The sequence below is a fragment of the Corythoichthys intestinalis genome, chromosome 13, assembly GCF_030265065.1.
Source record: "Corythoichthys intestinalis isolate RoL2023-P3 chromosome 13, ASM3026506v1, whole genome shotgun sequence".
Classification (NCBI taxonomy): Eukaryota; Metazoa; Chordata; class Actinopteri; order Syngnathiformes; family Syngnathidae; genus Corythoichthys; species Corythoichthys intestinalis.
Genome location: NC_080407.1, coordinates 48,874,522 through 48,893,845, shown reverse-complemented (window position 1 = coordinate 48,893,845; position 19,324 = coordinate 48,874,522). Strand labels below are relative to the sequence as shown.

The window sequence follows — 19,324 nt, the reverse complement described above, 5'->3', positions numbered from 1 at the left end:
CACTGAAATAGCAAATATTTGATTTATTATGTACGCCTTTATAACAAGACAATAATAACTAAAACCACATTAATAGTTAACTATTATTTTTAATTTTTTAATGATTTAATGAACATTCTTTTCAGTCATTTTTTTTTCTCAATAAAAATTGGGATACATTTTCTTAATTTCTTATGTAGTAAATTTAAATCTATTTAGTATTAATTTATTTATTAAAAAAACGGAAAGAAAAAACTATTTTTTGAATAAAAAATAATTTTAATTGTTATTGAAAATATTGTCAATGGCACTGAAAGAGTTAATCGCAAATATTTTGTTGATTATTTACGCATTTAATAACTAAACAAAGGGGAAACCGTATTCTTAATTTAGCGATCATTTCTAATTTTTTCATTATTTAATGAACTATTTTTTTTAGTCATTTTGTTTTCTAATTAAAAATCGGTACGTATTTATTATACTATTTTTATTTTTATGTAATTTTTTTATTCTTCAATTTTAATGTATTAATTTTAAAAACACTATTTTTTTAATAAAAAAAATCTAAATGCTCACTATTATTATTATTATTATATATATTTTTTTTTCAGTTAATTTATTTTAATTGTTGTTTTAAAAAAATAAACATTTCTAGAGTCCTCGATATTTAATCAAGGACTAGAAAAAATTTATTTGAGCTAGAAAAAAAATGACATTGATGCGCGTGACTGATTTTCGCGGGCCGGGCGAAATAACGTAGGGGGCCGGATTTAGCCCCCGGCCCGCGGGTTTGACACCGGTGATGTACACATTGCAAATATGACGAATAGAAATAGCGAGATGACTGGAATGGCTTTGACAATTTTCTGTCATCAGCACATTTAAGTAAGTTGTTCTTCAAACGCTAAAAGGACACATAATGGCAAAATCGTAGAATTTGTTTCCGTCTTGTGTTATTTAGTCCGAGCGTCTGAATGCGAAACCGCAACTAAAAGAGTACAACTAGATAGGATAGATAGTCAGACGCCTGACATTTGCAGCTGAATCACGTGGCTGTAAACAAGTCTACTACAGTACAACCCTCCAGAGGTGGGAAACCATGTCACACGTCTTCACTGCAGCAGCTCGGATTTTTTCGTGGGAGTAGTAGACTCACCTTCACCGGAGTCGGACACATTGATCGGACTGTCCCTGGAGAAAACCTCGGTGGATTCCCTCCAAATGCAGTCGGCGATGGTCTTGAAGGAATGATTGCCGCACTTGGGACGGACCTTCTGGGAAGCGTTGTTAACAATCTGCCGGCTGTTGGACGTGGCGATTTTGATCTTGAGCGCGGCGTCCACACGGTCCACCACGGTGTACGTGCCGATGCTGCCGTCCTCGAAGCCGATGATGATGTTCAGAGCTCTCTGCGAGAGCGAAAGAAAAGTGGGGGTCTTGTACAAGGAGCAGGTTCCGATGCTCTTCCCGTCGGCGAGTCGCATCACGATCAGGTTGGACACCACGCCGGCGTCGTCGTCCTCGTCGCAGTTACGGAAGCAGACGTACACCAGGTAGCGGCCGTCCCGTGATAATTTCTGACGCCAGATTATACCGGCGGCGTGGACCAGCCTCATCTTGCCGCTGTGAAGGTCCAGCACGTTAATGTTCTCATCACCTTTGGACACGATTCCTTGCTTCCCGTTGGGTGAGATCTGGAAGTCCTCCAGGTTCTTCAGGAAGTTGGCGGGCAGCTGCACGCGCCTGCAAACGGCTTCGTCGGCCACGCTCCAGATGAAGACAGTCTCCGTGGATGTGATGAAGACCACGCAGTCGGGGCAGTCGGGAATGAGTTTAAAGTTAACAATGGCGATGCCGTCGTCGCACACGAACTTCTTGGATACGCTGCCCGACCACAAGCTGACGGCCAGAAGCTTGTTTTTGGAGGTGCCTACAAGAAATGTGTTGGCTGTGGTGATCAGCGCGTTCTGGAGGGTGACCAAGATGTTGCAAACTTTGTGCCCTGTCGCGAGTCTCCAAACTCTCGAGGCGTTTTGCTCACAGAGAGAAACGACAAACTGGTCGTTGTGGGTGATTAGAAGCTGGGATATTCTCTGTCCGTTGATGCGAAAAATGTTCTCCCCGGAGTTGGTTTGCCAAATGTACTGACTGCACTTGTCATCAGAAGTTACCATGAGATCCCCTGAAGAGGTTAGCACGCAGTTCTCTACTACGCCTTCGTGCTTGAAGACCGTTTCGATAAATCCAGTGCTGAAGTTCCACTTGTGGACTGCTTCCGAACCGTCCATGGTGAACACGTAATCCTCTCTGCCGGACAACTGCAACGTCTGGATCTTCTTGCCCGTTTTGTCTATATTGGACATGGCGGTGATGATGTCAATGTCCCAAACTGACAGCACTCCACTGCTGGCAACAGAGAGGAGAAGGTTATGGTGGACCGATTTGATGAGTTTGACGATGGCCCCCGAGATCTCGATCAGGCTTGCCATACATTGCCCGCTGTCCCTCCGCCACACAAAGATGGAAGAGGTGTTCTCCATCGAGGCTACGATACTTTGTCCGTTCTTGGAAAGCACAGCTGCTACGAAACGTTCGCTACGTTTGGCTTTAAACTTCTCCACCATTTTCCATACTTTTGTATCGAGGACCTCGATACTCCTGGCCTTGCAGAGTAGAATCGAGCGCTGGTCTTGGGACAACTCGATGCTCACCACTTCGCTGTCATCTCCTCTGCAGTCGTAATCCTCCATCAGACGTGGGTTGGTGATTTCTTTGGTGTTCCAAACTGACAGACTCCCTTCATTGTCAATCATCACCATTTGGTTGATGGTGTCCAAGACGAGAATTGACTTGACGAACCCCCCGGAAAACTCGGAGGTAACCGTGGCCAGCTTGTCGCCGTTTCCTAGATGAAAGATGGTTGCGGTGTTGAGGTACTGTCCACAGAAGGCATACATTCCATCTGGCGAGCACTGGACACAAGTCACCTCGTACCAGCAATGGAACTGATAGAGAGGCCAGCCATAAAGCAAGTCAATGACATTGACCTCTTTACTAGCCTCAAGCCAAGCTAACGCGTGGTGAGTCGACAAAGTAAAGCCGTTGATAAAGGCCACGCCGCCGGCAATGCCACCATGTTTGGACCCCTTGATTTCCACTTCTGATAAAAGGCAGGATTTGTGGTTATCGTAAATAAGGAGCGTGTTTTTAGTCGTGGCCACAACTAAATATTTCTCATCGGCGGTTAACCTGATTCCCAGCACAACAGATCTAGCCGTGTCGATCTGCCGAAGCAGTTGTCTGCTCTCGACGTCCCACGTGCTGACAGATCCGTCCTCGAGAGCTACGAGGACTATGTTTGGTGCGAGAGTGGGCAAGATCTCCACAATATGCATGTAACTTGAGCTCAAAGGAAGTCTTTCCGGACTGTAAGTCACATCCATTGAAGAGTGGAGAGGCACGATGGAGCAGTACTTGGGACCGTCCTTGTCACACTCCAGGAGGAGATGTCGAAGCTTGGGTAGGGAGGTGACAACCGGCAAAAGCCTCTGCTGCAGTTCTGCAGAAAGTGACGCTGGGTTTTTTAAGACTTTGACCTTGATGCTACGGAGGGTAGCGGATAGAAACTTGAGTTCTTTTTCTTGGGTGTAGCTGTAAGCCAAGTCAATATCATTTAAAGCCTTGTCAAACTGTCCGATCTTGATCATTGTGTACAGCCAGCTGAAATTCATAATGACGCCGAACATGAGGTCGTCGGTACGGCCGCTTCTGGTGAGGTGGTAAACTAGCTCCGTCATCTTCCTGTGGTTGACGAAGAAAATATCAGGCTCTAAGAGGTTGCACTGAAAAACCCAAGGCTGCTCGGGTGTTTGTCTGTCGTATGAGTACTTGTCAGATGATGTTTTCTCGTGGGGCTGCGGGTGGTGGGGATTTTTGTGGTGGGATATATTTTGGGACGTGAAATGATTGTTGTCGTAGGTAAAGATTTTCTTTCTGCCGCCCGACCACGCTCCCAGAAAGTACTCTGCAAGAAGGCTGTGCATTTGATGGACGTCTTCCTCGTTGCTCAGGTACAGCTTCTGAGCAATGAGATGCAGATGTCTGTTAGCCCAGACCATCAGGGTGACGTTGCGTACCTGACGTTCCACTAGATAGCCCTCTAGTTCTTCTTTAAGCCTTGCTACCAAGTCGCAAGAAATCCTTAAGGGGTTTTTTAAGTAAGAAACCACGATCACGTCCCCGAGAACTATGTTATCAAGGGAAAGAATGTCCTCCAGCTCAACCTCAGTTAAACCTGCTTTGGCCATGGTGATATACCCTAATGCTCTAAAGACAAATCGTTGGCCTAGCTTGTTCTCTACGGAGTAGAATAACTGTTCAATGCTTTCATGTACTGTGGAGCACAAGGATTTTTCATCCACATCTTTGTGAGACCTCCAGTGTACTACCTCTCTGTAGATTAGGTTCACAAACATTGGCAATGTACACTTAGCCAGAGCCTCGTTGACATAGATTTGTTGGCCCGAGGTGACCTTTCTCTTCACTCCAAGTAACTGCTGCTTTAATGTCTGACTGCAGACCTTGCGGTCCCTTTGCATTAACTCCACGTAATAGTACTCGTCGTGAATGGCGTGTCGAAGTTTCTGCAGGATCCCGTGTTTATTAGGCAAGGTTGAGACTACAACGCGGACCGTCCGAGGGAGTTGTATGGGTAGCCACCACAGCTTGCGAGCGTCATCGGCCTCCGACAGTTGCTCCAGGGCATCCAGGATGATGACCAAAGGCCTGTGAAAGGAAGATTCTCCTAGGAGGTTGAGTAGGAGCTCCCTCATCTCCTGGATCTTGTTAGGCAAAAAGTGAATCAAGCAGCGGTAGTTTATTGCAATCTGTTCACAGATGCTCTGGAGAAGGGTGCGCAAGTCCGCCGAGGGCTGAGTAGACCCGATGAAACGGACAATGACCACGGGATCTGTTTCTGGACCCATCTCTTTCTGCAGCCACGTGTAGGCCTGAAAGACAGCGTTTAAGATTCACTTGAACCTCGTATTCCATTGAAAAGATACCAAAAGGGTCTCACCTGTTTGGCTACTTCGGCAAGCAGCAATGTCTTCCCCGTACAGGGTCCGCCCTGTACTACAAGTGGACTCATCCTACTACCCTTAGATGGTAGAAGGTACTCCTGCACGTAATCCAATGATTCGGTCTTGTACTCGTGCAATGCCGAGTAGGCTTTACAGAGTGAGAGGTGCTGCAAGATCTCATCATACAACGGATCAGTCTCTGTGTCAAAGTTCTGCTGGACTGTGGCCTGAATTATATCCACCATGTCCTCGTAGAACTGCTTACACAGTCCCTCCACGTAATGGCTCTCCACTTCCTGGGAGTAACCGAGCTTCATGTCGCAGTGCGTGACCGAGGAGTAAACACGCAGGTTGGACGCGGCCACCACCGTTGGTATGAACTCATCCCGAACCTTTAGTAGGCGCTCGTAGGCTTCCTGGTTGCGCATGACGCGGTCGCCGCTGGTCACAATGTCCATGTAGCGGGTCATCTCTGGGAGTTTTGCGAAGCGATCGAAATTCGAAATCTTTCGAATGTAGCAAACGCATTTCCTGAGAAAGGCAGGAGTTTGTTTTCCGAGGGCAAAGTCCAACTCGTCTTCCAGGGCTGAAATGAGAAGAAAATAATATGACGCAGGTGGAAAGCTGTAATATTAGTAGATTTAAAATGTCGCTTGAGAATAGCGCTCAATATCCCCTCAATGGACGTCTGAGTTCTTCAGAAGATAATCTGAAAATGTGTTGCTTTAAGAGTAAAAATGGACCTGAAACTAACCAGAGCAAAGGAATTTCTTGGCCTGAGTACTCGGCATTGTCCCCTTTTCTTGCAGCTGCAGAACCGCCGTTCGGAAAATCCGCTTGATCTCCTCCGACACTTTCCTCCAGGCCTTGTCGTGCGTGGTTTTGGCGGCGCTGCTGGACTCCATCTAAGTTGGACGACAAACGCGATCAGGACAGAAAGACTCGATGCGTTAGGCATTTACAGTGTATCACAAAAGTGAGTACACCCCTCGCATTTCTGCAGATATTTAAGTATATCTTTTCATGGGACAACACTGACAAAATGACACTATGACACAATGAAAAGTAGTCTGTGTGCAGCTTATACAATAGAGTTCATTTATTTTCCCCTCAAAATAACTAACTAATAACCATTAATATGTAAACCCCTGGCAACAAAAGTGAGTACACCCCTAAGTGAAACTTGTCAATATTAACATACAACATGTCAACTGTCAATATTTTGTGTGGCCACCACTATTATCCAGAACTGCCTTTACTCTCCTGGGCATGGAGTTGACCAGAGCTTCACAGGTTGTGAAGGAATCCAGTGTTTTTGAAGGCTACGGTGGAGTGGGCCGAGCCGAAGGTGTGTCTGGGTGTTGTTTTGGGATCATCCCTTTGTGGCCGGTTTTGGGCGGTTAGGTTCATGCGTCCTTCTTCGTGGCTGGGACGTGGTTGCCACAGCGTCCGACGCTGGTGTTGACGTCCCAAGCGCCCGCTATCAACTTTGTCATCCTGGCTGGTTGAGACGCTACTTGTTTTAGGATAGAGCGCCCTGCTCTTTGTCCTTGGAGTGGCCAGGAGAACTGATTGCGATAGTTGGTGCGTCAATCTTGCTCGTGACGCACACGTTGGGCTTCTGTGATAAGATGGCGTTGTGTATCTATTCTGCTTCTTTTCATTAAACTATGGTGTGCTATTTATTTAGGTGTTTTAGAGTAGTACACACAATTCTACAGTACATATGAGAAATGATACTATTCCCTGATTGATTGTATTACGTGTGTTAGAGTAATGCAAACAGTTAGATGGTGCCTACGAGAAACGGTACCATTTTTTTTCCCCCATCATGAGTCCCGATAAGGTGATTCACTTTACTGTGTCCAAGGGCATGGAGTGAAGTCTGCCTAAACTATAGTTAGATGAATGTGTTAGACTAATGCAAACATTTATATGGTGTGTGCGAGAAGGGTACCTTTTCCCTTCAGTTTCCACTGGAATGCTCTTCCACTCCTCCATGACTACGTTGCGGAGCTGCCAGATATTTGAGACTTTGCGTACCTCCACCTTCCGCTTGAGGATCCCCCAAAGATGTTCTATTGGGTACAAGTCTGGAGACATGCTTGGCCAGTCCACCATCTTTACCCTCAGCCTCTTCAGTAAAGCAGTGGTCATCTTGGAGGTGTGTTTGGGGTCATTGTCATGCTGGAACACTGCCCTGCGACCTAGTTTCTGGAGGGAGGGGATCATGCTCCGCTGCAGTATTTCACAGTACATGTTGGAGTTCATGTTTCCTTCAATAGAATGTAACTCTCCAACACCTGCAGCACCCATGCAGCCCCAGACCATGACATTCCCACCACCATGCTTGACTGTACGCATGAAACACTTATCTTTGGTCACCGCCACACATGCTTGAGACCATCGGAACCAAACAAATTAATCTTCGTCTCATCAGAACATCGGACACGGTTCCATTAATCCATGTGCTTTGTTGACATGTCTTCAGCAAACTGTTTGCGGGCTTTCTAGTGCACCGTCTTCAGAAGAGGCTTCCTCCTAAGGTGACAGCCATGCACACCAATTTGATGTAGAGTACGGCGTATGGTCTGAGCACTAATTGGCTGAACCCCCCCGCGCACCACCTCTTGAATCGCTGCAGCAATGCTGACAGCACTCCGACAACGATCTTTAAAAGAAAGCATTTGGATGTGACGCTCAGCACCTGCGCTCAGCTTCTTTGGACGACCAACCCGAGGCCTGTTCTGAGTGGACCCTGCTCTTTTAAAAAGCTGGATGATCTTAGCCACTGTGCTGCAGCTCAGTTTCAGGGTGTTGGCAATCTTGATGTAACCCAACAATACGTCTTTTAAGATCCTCAGAGAGGTCTTTGCCATGTGGTGCCATGATGGAACTTTCAGTGACCAGTGTGAGAGAGTGTGAGAGCTGCACTACAAATTTGTACACAGCTGCTCCCTATGCACACCTGGACCTAGTCACACTAAAGAGTCTAGAGCTGAAACGAATACTCGAGCAGCTCGAGTAACTCGAGTTTAAAAACTGGTCCGAGTAATTTTATTCACCTCGAGGAATCGTTTAATTTTGCCAGCTCTAAGCATCACGTTATGCCCGGACTATTTTTAATGCGGGACAATGCAATGCTGTTACGTGCGTAGAGGAAGAAGCAATTAAAAAAAAAAAAAAAAACCTAACCACAGCAGACAGCCGCTACAAACTACTCCGACGTTGCTAAAAACTACGCCCGCATGATGCTACGGTAGTAGCAGGTAGCGTCTGATGCGTCTAATAGATATCATATCTATGTAGAACTAGATGTAAAATGACAGACTGGGCGGCATTAGTAAATAGCCGCCATCTTAAAGCAGTAAATTCTCAACACTAATAAATAGGATGTCGCTCGCTGTCACTCACTCACGTAACGTTACCCCAGCGGAGGGCTAGGTTTCTATGGAGGTAGATTTGTGTCTTTATTGTTCAATCAAAAAAAGTTGATTCAACAAAAAAATTGCTTCAATCAATCAAAAAAAAAAAAAAAAAAAGTCGCTTCAATCAAAATATATATTTTCAATTAAAAAAAGTCACTTCAATCAAAAAAAATGTGTTTGAATGCAGAAATAAATTAGAAACTCAAAAAAATGCATTTGAAAACTATTTTTCTTTGACTGATTTTTTTGCTTTTGATTGAAGTCGTTTTTTTTTTTTTTTTGATTGAAGTAATTTAGTTTTGCATTTGGGCCTTTATTATTTAATCCCAAAAATTTTTTTCAAAAGAAAACTCACTTCAGTCAAAAATAAAAAAAATTCAATCATAGAAAAAAAAAGTTTTTGAATGCAATAAAATATTTGAGACTCAAAATTTTCAATTCGAATTTTTCAATTAAATTGTTTTCTTTGATTGAAGCAATCTTTTTTTTGTTTTGTTTGTGCCATTATATGGGTAAGACATTTGTGTCTAAATCATTTAATCCCAGAAAAAATTGCTTCAATCAAATAAACTATTTTCAATCAAAGAAAAAAATCATTTTCAAAAATAAAATTGCCCTTCCCTAAAATAGCGCACCTAAGGTGGATGACTTTGATGCGAGGCAGTGCTTCTATGATCCGAGAGTACATCTGAGATGCAATTGTTGACTGTTTTCAACAATGTACATCGAAAATAAAGACATTGATTGACTGAAAATGGTTCAATATTAGATGAAATGTCTTATTTTCTCATGTATATTTATAATAGCTCTTTATCTAAAAAAAAAAAAAAAAGTCACATGACATTTTGGAGGGAAAATGACAAGCAGTACTCAATTTGGACATTTTGGGATGAAGTTTCTAAGGGGTGTACTTGCTTTTGTGGCCAGGGGTTTAAATATTAAAGGCTATATTTTGAGTTAGTTTGAGGGGAAAATATATTAACTCTATTATAAAAGCTGCACATAGACTACTTTTCATTGTGTCAAAGTGTCATTTTGTCAGTGTTGTCCCCAGATATCTGCAGAAATGCGAGGGGTGTACTCACTTTTGTGATACACTGTATCTTCCACAGTCCCTCACCGAGTTCTGGTAGTTCTTGAGCATTTGGGCTTTGGGTTTGAGGTAGTATGCGGGCGGCACAGAGTTTTCATCCCTGCAGTACCACTCGTCCAAGATGTGTGTGTCCAGGCCGGCCTCCACCGCAGCATCCAAGATCATCTCAAACTCTGCCGATTCCACTTCCCCCGGCACTCGGATGCTGCCGTACTTTTCTCCCACTAAACCCTGAAGGACAGAAGAAAAGGGAGGACACTGAATAGCCAAACCTCCCGGACCGGGCGATCGTCTTAGCCTTACATCACGCTAACATAATAGGGGGGAAAGTGGAAAGATGAAAAAAAATCAAGGTTACTTTATCCCGACTATCCTCTTTCACTGGCAGATGGGAGAAAAAGCAGAAGTGGAAGCAGCGAAGCTGAGACGCGTCCTTGAGGCGTTTATTGAGTTTTTTTTTTTTTTTTTTACACGAGGGAATTTGAGACCGTCGGAGAGCTGAAGAGGGGAAAAGAAGAGGAGGCCAAAGAAGAAAAGAGTTGTGGCTCATTGTCATGCTTTCCATCACCATGCCAACCCCTGCTATTACCATGGAAACCATCTTTATTGACAGATTAGACAAAAGCCCCCCTTGTCCAGGTGTGTCACGTGCGCGGAGGGCGCTTGATGCGCCTCGTAAAAACAGATTTATCGATTCTGTACATGATTGTAGCAGCAGGAACTGAAGTATCGGATGAATAAGAGTATGTGTTTATGCTCAGGGGTTAAGGTGTTCCGATCAAGGAAATCTGCATGAGATTGCGCCATGGCGTCCTCGTCCTACCCATAATGCCTCACTTCTAGTGATCCCTCACCTCAATTTCAACCTCCGCAAAAAGATCTGTTCAATTTGAATAATTCAGCATCCATTACTCTACCTGTCATCTTTTAGCCCTTTCCCCGACCTGAAATTGCAGCTGCATTCACGTGACTCATTTGTACGCGTCATTTCCAGCTTTCAGTGATGTTGGTGATTTCAGCATTTAAAGTGCCTATGACAGCAAAAAGCATGTTTATTTCATATTTTCCGCGGTATTTTATGCTCCTGGACCCCTTGGATGTGTGTGGAAGCGATTGCTGTATTTTATTTAGTTTTTTTGAATCCCGCGCCATGAAACTGAGTGATTTCCGGCTCCAGTCTTGGGTTGAGAAAGCCACTACATTGACTGACAGACTAGCATTATTCTTCAACGTATTTATGTAAAATAAATGCTAACTGCACGTTTTTTTTTGTTGTTTTTTTTTTTTTTGCTTTTAACCAAGAATCTAGGCTGTCTTACGTTCATATCAATAAAGAATTCAGGGATTTAAGCATTTATTCACAAGACTTTTCAACGGAAAAAGCTCCTTGTCTTTGATATGGCGGCCGCTAATTTGCTTACTGACTAGCATCATAGTTCCCAACATTTACGTAAAATAAATGTTGACTGCACATTTTTTTTGCTTTTCACCAAGAATCAAGACTGTTTTACGTCCATATCTATAAGGAATACAGGGATTTAAGCATTTATTCACAATAATTTTCAACGGAAAAAGCTCTGTTAACATATGGCGGTCGCTACACTACATTGACTAACAGACTAGCATCGTACTTCGACATATTTACGTAAAATAAATGCTAACTGCATGTTTTTTTTTTCTGCTTTTAACCAAGAATCGAGATTGTTTTACGTCCATATCTATCAAGAATTCTGGGATTTAAGCAGTTATTCACAAGAATTTTCACCGGAAAAGCTCGGTTTACGTTAGGCGGCTGCCACAATGACTGACAGACTCTCATTGTACTTCGACATATTTACGTAAAATAATTGCTAACTGCACTTTTTTTTTTGTCTTGTTTTTTTGCTTTTAACCAAGAATCAAGACTGTTTTATGTCCATATCTATAAAGAATCCAGGGATTTAAGCATTTTTTTCACAAGAATTTTCACTGGAAAAGCTCTGTTTACGTTAGGCGTCTGCCACAATGACTGACAGACTAGCATTGTACTTCAACATATTTCAGTGTTTCCCACCAATGAACGAGACTGTGGCGGGCCGCCACAGTCTCGTTTGCCCCGCCGAAAATTTTTTTTTTTTACTTTTTAGTTTTTTCCAATATCGTTCAGGCCTACATTTATTCACAAGGATTTTCAACGAAAAAAGCTCTTTGTCTGTGATTCCACTTGATCAGCTTTGACGGCCACGGCAACAATGCAGGCCCCTATTTATCGGACCCATGTCCCGTCAATATCATTATAAAGTCTATGGTCAGTGTTAGCCATAATGAGCTTGCAATGCAACTACTATCTGGTGAATACTCACAACGAAGCACGGCCCCGCCGATGTCTTCAGACATTCCTCCAGGAGCTTCATCCTGAGCCGCTGAAGCTCCGGACTGTCCCATTCTTCTGGGTCCACACCCCAGTAGAGGTCCACTACCTGAGCCCACCCCAAAAAAACAAAAATGAAATGGGTTGATGACTCCCTGTGAACGAAGCAGGGCTCCGGGCAGATTATAGATCAATTTGGAGGAAGCACTATCAGTCACGGCGTATCACTGTCACTTATCTGATCCCCGCCACGGACCCCGTGCCGACGAGTGGCAGCCGAGGGAGGAAATGGAGCGAGTTTATGACTGGTGTCCGCCGGGTTTTAGCAGGTGACGGTCAGGCCGCGTTGTAATCTGGAGCTAAATTAATAGTCGTATCTATTCGTTAAGCGTGCGAGAGAGGCGAAGAGATTCAATCGGCGCTGTGATCGTTGCTCTTCATTACCGGGTGAAGGAATGGAAAGGTGGACGAATGAGGCTTAGAGAATATTCTTGGATGATGAATCCATTTTTGTGTCCGGCTTTTATTTTTTGCTACCTATGATTCAAAACATAATTGGAGTTAATGTTTATGCCAAATAGGAAATCTAGCAAAAAAACGTATTACTTTGTAACTGGGGGCTGACAGCACAAATTGCGGGAGTGAAAAAGACATTTAAAACAGTTTTGTTACTTTTTTTCCCCCGACATAGAATATTTTTAACCCTTTACCTCATAAAAACCTGACAATTACATTAGCTTAAATGCTATAAAATGCTAACATTTTATTTACAATGCTCTTAACAAATTGTTTAAACACATGTTCCCCCGAAAAACATCTAAATATACCTATACACTAAATTACGAATGCATAAAAAAACATTATCTTATGTTGGTCTTAACAGGGAGCAGCTGGATTTGCTACTAATTTACATGATATCTATGGGCGCTAACAAGAGATTCCTGTATTTTTCTTGCATATTCAGTACATCTGCTTAAGTAATACGAGCGTTGTATTTTACCACGAATAAGGAGCTTATGATATCTTGAAGTTGGTGACATTTTTTTGCCTGAAAGTTTTTTCGCGCTGACGGGGATTTCCGCCTCTCGCCTGATTTCATGCCCTTTCTTCTTGGGCTTCACGGGTATTATCCTGATGTTTAATAGTCTAACATTCAATAAATGTATGTGGAGGGGGGGGGGGGGGGGAGACTTCCTGCATTTGACCTGCCGCAGGCAAACGTCTTCCAAGGGCGTCAGAAAGCCGCTTAGCAGAAGCTGCTTCAGCTCTTACGTAAGCGAGCATATAGTTTCGGGCAGGAGTGGGAGAGCAGGATTGGTAAATTGGCATGAAGGAAAGAGAACGATGGAGGCTGTGAAATCCTGTCCTGTAGATGAAGGGGAGAAAAAAAATTGGGGCTGGGCGATGGCGCCTAAAAATAAAATCTTCGATCTCCGATAACATCTTAGCTAACACACACCTGACACGGTGCTGCAGCGTGGCTAAAAACGAATGTCAAATGCAGGGAAAATGTACCGTGGCCAAACGAAAAGTGGTATTTGGTGTTTGGCAAAATGGCTTTTGGCATATTGCATTTTTTTGGTATATGGCAAAAAGGATTTTTGTGTATGGCATTTTTGGTATGTGCCATTTTTTTTGGAATATGTCAAAATGGCTTTTGGCATATTGCATTTTTTTGGTATACGGCAAAATGGATTTTTGTGTATGCCATTTTTTGGGATATGTCAAAATGGATTTGGGTATTTGGCTTTTTTATGGGGTATGGCAAAATGGCTTTTGGTGTATGGCATTTTTTTTTTTTTTTTTTGGTATGTGGCATTTTTTTTGATACATGGCAAAATGGCTTTTGGCATATGGCATTTTTTTGGTATATGGCAAAATGGATTTTGGTGTTTGGCTTTTTTTTAGTATATGGAAAAAATGGCTTTTCGTGTATGGCATTTTTTGGTATATGGCAAAATGGATTTTGGTGTTTGGCTTTTTTTAATATATGGAAAAAATGGCTTTTCGTGTATGGCATTTTTTTTTTTGGTATGTGGGTTTTTCTGTTTGGCAAAATGGATTTTGGGATGTGTTTTCTTTTTGGTATTTGGCAAAATGGATTTTGGGATGTGTTTTCTTTTTGGTATATGGCAAAATGGATTTTGGGATGTGTTTTCTTTTTGGTATATGGCAAAATGGATTTTGGGATGTGACTTTTTTGGTACATGGCGCAATGGCTTTTGGCATATGGCATTTTTTTATACATGGCAAAATGGCTTTTTATGTATGACATTTTTTTTTGGTACAGGGCAAAATGGCTTTTGGCATATGGCATTTTTTAGTACAGTGTGGTATTTTTTTGCTATATGGCAAAATAGATTTTGGTATTTGGCTTTTTTTTTGTATATAGAAAAATGGCTTTTCGTGTATGGCATTTTTTGGTATGTGGGGTTTTTTGTGTACGGCAAAATGGCTTTTCGTGTGTGGCTTTTTTTGTTGTTGTTGTTTTTTTTTTTGGTATGTGGCTTTTTTTTTGTATAGGGCAAAATGGCTTTTGGCATATGGCATTTTTTGGTATGTGGCATTTTTTTTATATATGGCAAAATGGCTTTTCGTGTATGGCATTTTTTTGGTATGTGTTTTTATTTTTGTGTATGGCAAAATGGCTTTTGGTACGTCTTTTTTTCTGTATATAGCCAAATGGATTTTGGGATGTTTTTTTGGTATATGGCTAAATGGATTTTTGTATTTGGCTTTTTTTTTTTTGGTATATGGGAAAAAAATTTCGTGAATCGCATTTTTTGGTATGTGGCTTTTTTTTTAATGGCCAAATTGATTTTTATATGTGGCTTTTTTATTTTTATTTTTTTATATATAAATGGCAATATGGATTTTGGGATGTGGCTTTTTTGGTACATGGCATTTTTTGGGGGTATGGCGAAATGGCTTTTGTGATATGGCATTTTTTGGTATATGGCAAAATGGCTTTTCATGTATGGCATTTTTTGAATATGGTAAAATGGCTTTTGGCATATGACATCTTTTGTGGGGTACATGGCAAAATGGCTTTTGGTGTATGGCTGGCCCAGCCAGCCCAGGGAGGGCGGGTTTTTTGGGTGGCAGCACAGCCCATCACTCCTCCCGCAGCCCAGCAAAGGTGGCCATCGTCACCCCCCCGGGATCCAGGGTGCTCCCCCCCAGACCACCCGCGCCCCCATCAACCGGCCCTATGGGATGGGAAGAGGGGACGCACCACCAACCCCACGCCCACCGCCCCAGCCCCCGAACCGGCACGCCACGGGACCCCCAACGGCCATCCAAGCCTCGGGCAGGGCTAGGGTTTCCCCCCAATCCCGCCGCCAGCAGCCCAGGCAGAGGGGAACCCATTTTTTGTTAACTCATTTTAGTTATAATTCAGTTTTTAAGAGCCACGCGATTGGACATTAGCGATAAACTCAATTGACAGCAAAATGATGGTTGGACGTCCCCTCCCTGATCCCGCTCCATCCCTTTTCTGATTCTGGGAGGAAAATGAGTCAAGTGTCGAAGGAGCGCCGAGACTCGGATTTCATCAGCCGAGCATATGTGTGTCAGCGCGCGCCGGCGGAAAGAGACCGCGGATGGCCAATTGCGTGTACACGCGTTGTCGCCGCGACACACGAATATGAAATCAAGGCAAAAAAATGGCGAGCAATTTGACCCCCCGCTGCTAGCATGCGACAATGATTCATAATCCAGCTCTAGTAAACCCGTTTCTACCGAGGTGCCTATGTGTCACGTGGCACGGGCGAGGAGGGGGAAATACGGGGTGGGGGTAGCGCTCTTCTGCATAAATCATTTCACGCTCATGCATCATGACAGCGAGCTGAATCACCAGACGGGCACGTGGCCGCACATTCTGAAGTACGTACGTCACGCACGCTAGGAACTCTTGCGATGTGCATTATCCCACTGTCGCCACGGCTCCCGAATGTGTCATACTGAGTGACACGTGTGAATTTACGGCGCCCTTTCCTGATGAACATGTTTTCTACAGGGGTGGGACTCGATTAAAAAAATTAATCGAATTAAACTAGAAGCTTTGTAATCGATTAACCACATATAGCAATATGTTGTTTTTTTGGTCAATAGTTAGTTATAGACTGTATGTGTAGCAATGATTAATCGACTAACTCGAGTAATTGTGACAACAGTGAATATGACACAATCCAGCTGCTCCCTGTTAAGACCAACATAAGTTTGTGATTGTTTATGCATTCCTAATTTAGTTTTTTTGTGGGAATATGTGTTTGAACGATTTGTTAAGAGCATTGTAAATAAAATGTTAGCATTTTACAGCATTCAAGATAGCGGACATTTGCTTTGCAAGTTAGCCAACTATTCTTTGGTTGTACATAGATCCTCATTTATTTATTTCATATTGTTTGATTCTAAGATCACGTATTTTCATTTATTTTTAAATGTATTTATTGCTCTTGTTAAATGAAAGTGCAATTCTGCATTGCAAAAAAAAAACTCGGGAATTTTCTTTTGTATTCGCATATAATGCTCTTTTGAATGTTTTACATTTTCTAAAATATATTCTGCAACGCATGACATGTTCCTAATCCGATTTTGCAATTATTCAAACTAATTCGTTGATTAATCAATTACTTAAATAATCGATAGCTTCAGCCGTAGTCTATGTAGTTAAAAAAAGTGTATGTGTATGTATACTGTATGTACTGTATATATGTGGATGTATGCGTATATCTATACATATGTCTATATGTATTTGTACAGTATATATGTGTATACAAACTGTATAAATATATATGCGTATATATACTAGTATGTATATATATATATGTACTAATTGTGTGTATATCTATTTGTATGTATCTATTATAAATATACTGCATGTTTATATGTGTACAGTATATGTATACATACTGTATATACTGTATGTATATAGGTGTGTGTATATATTAGGGTTGTCAAATTCATTGCGTTAACGGGCGGTAATTAATTTTTTAAATTAATCACGTTAAAATATTAAACACGTTTAACGCATGCGCGGAACGATCCAGTCACGCATTGCCGCAAACAGACTACAATGGCGCCGTTTTATGTATATTGAGAGCTAAGAGGCAGAGACAAGCGAGTGGAGTAGACACAGGCATTCATTGAGGCGGCGCTATTTATTAGCAGAAGCTTTGGCATCTCTTCCACAATAATTATAACTATTTTGGCGAACGACTTTGGGAAGAATGACAGGAGATTATCTTTTTCCTAACACCCTGTTTTGAACATAAGGCAGAGAAGATATACTATTTGCAGCCACCACTGACAGTCATGGTTGCCCAACTTCCCATCAAGCATTTGGGCAGGACAGTTAAGTCGCAATAGTATAATTTACTGAAAGCCCAACAAAAATAATATTCCTATTTCTCAAACAAAATAATGTTCACAAAAAGAAAAAGCGCTCGCTGCAAAGAGAACTGGCATTCCCAATCAAAATAGCTATGCAAAATAATACTCAGACTTTGGTCAAACTCTATTCAAACATTTCGGTTTGGTCAACAAATACGCTAGATGGCAATATTTAGTCACAATATAAAAACTCACATTTATCTTTTAAGAATTACAAGTCTTTCTATCCGTGGATCCCTTTCACAGAAAGAATGTTAATAATTGTAATGCCATCTTGTGGATTTATTGTTATAATAAACAAATACAGTACTTATGTACAGTATATTTGTTTATGTCCGTCTTGTCTTATCTTTCCATTCCAATAATTTACAGAAAAATATGGCATATTTTAGAGATGGTTTGAATTTCGATTAATTACGATTAAATAATTTTTAAGCTGATTAACTCGATTAAAAATTTTAATCGTTTGTGTATAGCTATATATATATATGTGTGTGTGTGTGTGTCTGTATATGTATAGCTAAATGTGTGTATACATACTGTATAGATGTATTTACTAAATTTGTATTTATTTGTATTAGGGCTGCAGCTATCGATTATTTCAGTAGTCGATTAATCGATGAACTAATTTGTCGAGTAATCGGATAAGAAACATGAAAAATTAAAATACCTGAACTAAGCCTAAAACGCTATAAAAAATAATTAAATAAGGATCTATGTTTAACAAAAGAACAATTGGCTAACTTACATAGAAAAAAGTCCGCTAGGTTAAATGCTATAAAACGCTAACTTTTTTTTTTTTTTTTTTTTTTTACAATCCTCTTAACAAATGGTTCAGGCACATATTCGCACAAAAAACACCTAAATATACTGATAAACTAAATTATGAATGCATTAAAAAAAACATTAGCTCAAACAAAAACTTAACTTATGTTGGTCTTAACATGGAGCAGCTGGATTCACCAATGTAAAATGAGGCAGACTCGCGGGCAGTGTATCCACTAAAATCAATACAACTGAATGCAAACACTTTCAAAATAATCACAATAATCAAACTAATACTCGAATCAACAAAATTTAATTTGAATCTTTTTTTTCTAACCGAATAATCGAGTTAATCGATTAATCGTTGCAGCACTAATTTGTATGCGTATATATAAATATACTGTGTTTATAAAATATGTGTATACATACTGAATATACGGTATGTTATATACAGTATATAATATATTATATACAGTATATAATGTATTATATACATATGTAGTATTAGTAATATATGTCTATACATTTGTACAGTATATATGTGTATGCATACTGTATGTATTTACTGTTTATATACTGTATATGTCTGCATGCATATATATACTGTATATAATATATACATATATGTATTTTACATACGTGCTTAATGTGTATATACTGTACTGTATGTATGCATATATTATACAGTATATGTACTGTATTTGTGTATGTATATATTATGTGTCTGAGCTAGAGACGTCCCGATCGATCGGGTCCGATCACATCATTTTCAAAGTATCGGAATCGGCAAAAAAATATCAGCCATGCCTTTTTTTAATATATATATATATTTCAATTAAAGCGTTTTCTAATCGTATTTAACGTTACAGACATGTTACACTCATCCAGAGTCTTTAGTTTAGGCTTAAGGTAGGGTTATCAAATTTATCCTGATAACGGCGGTAATTAATTTTTTTTAAAAATGTATCACGTTAAAATATTTAACGCAATTAATGCATGCGTTGCACGACCCACTCACGCATTGTCGCGCTCAATCTGTAATGGCGCCGTTTTACCTATATAGAGAGATAAAAGGCAGCGTAAAATGAGTAGAGTGAATTTTGGCAGCCTTTGGAGCCTTTCTTAATCGGCTAAAGCCTGACAATCCCTCTCCCTACGATTAGAAATATCATGGGAAGCAATGTGGGGAAGCAAGGTAGCAATTGATCTTTCTCTTAACACCTTAAATTATTTC

At 41.2% G+C, this 19,324-nt stretch overlaps 1 protein-coding gene across 3 annotated transcripts in view; it reads right to left on the bottom strand.

The window, feature by feature from the left end:
- Nucleotides 1-629: 629 nt before the first annotated feature.
- LOC130928446 (NACHT and WD repeat domain-containing protein 2) overlaps nucleotides 630-19,324 on the bottom strand; it is a 31,480-nt gene continuing 12,785 nt past the window's right edge. For all 3 annotated transcript variants that reach the window (XM_057855049.1, XM_057855048.1, XM_057855050.1), the window contains 5 exons: nucleotides 11,924-12,040; nucleotides 9,609-9,812; nucleotides 5,815-5,965; nucleotides 5,057-5,646; nucleotides 630-4,988 (listed from right to left, as the gene is read on the bottom strand). In XM_057855049.1, coding sequence (XP_057711032.1) covers nucleotides 1,092-4,988; nucleotides 5,057-5,646; nucleotides 5,815-5,965; nucleotides 9,609-9,812; nucleotides 11,924-12,040 — 4,959 coding nt within the window. In that variant the 3' untranslated portion in view covers nucleotides 630-1,091. The remainder of the gene's footprint in view (nucleotides 4,989-5,056; nucleotides 5,647-5,814; nucleotides 5,966-9,608; nucleotides 9,813-11,923; nucleotides 12,041-19,324) is intronic.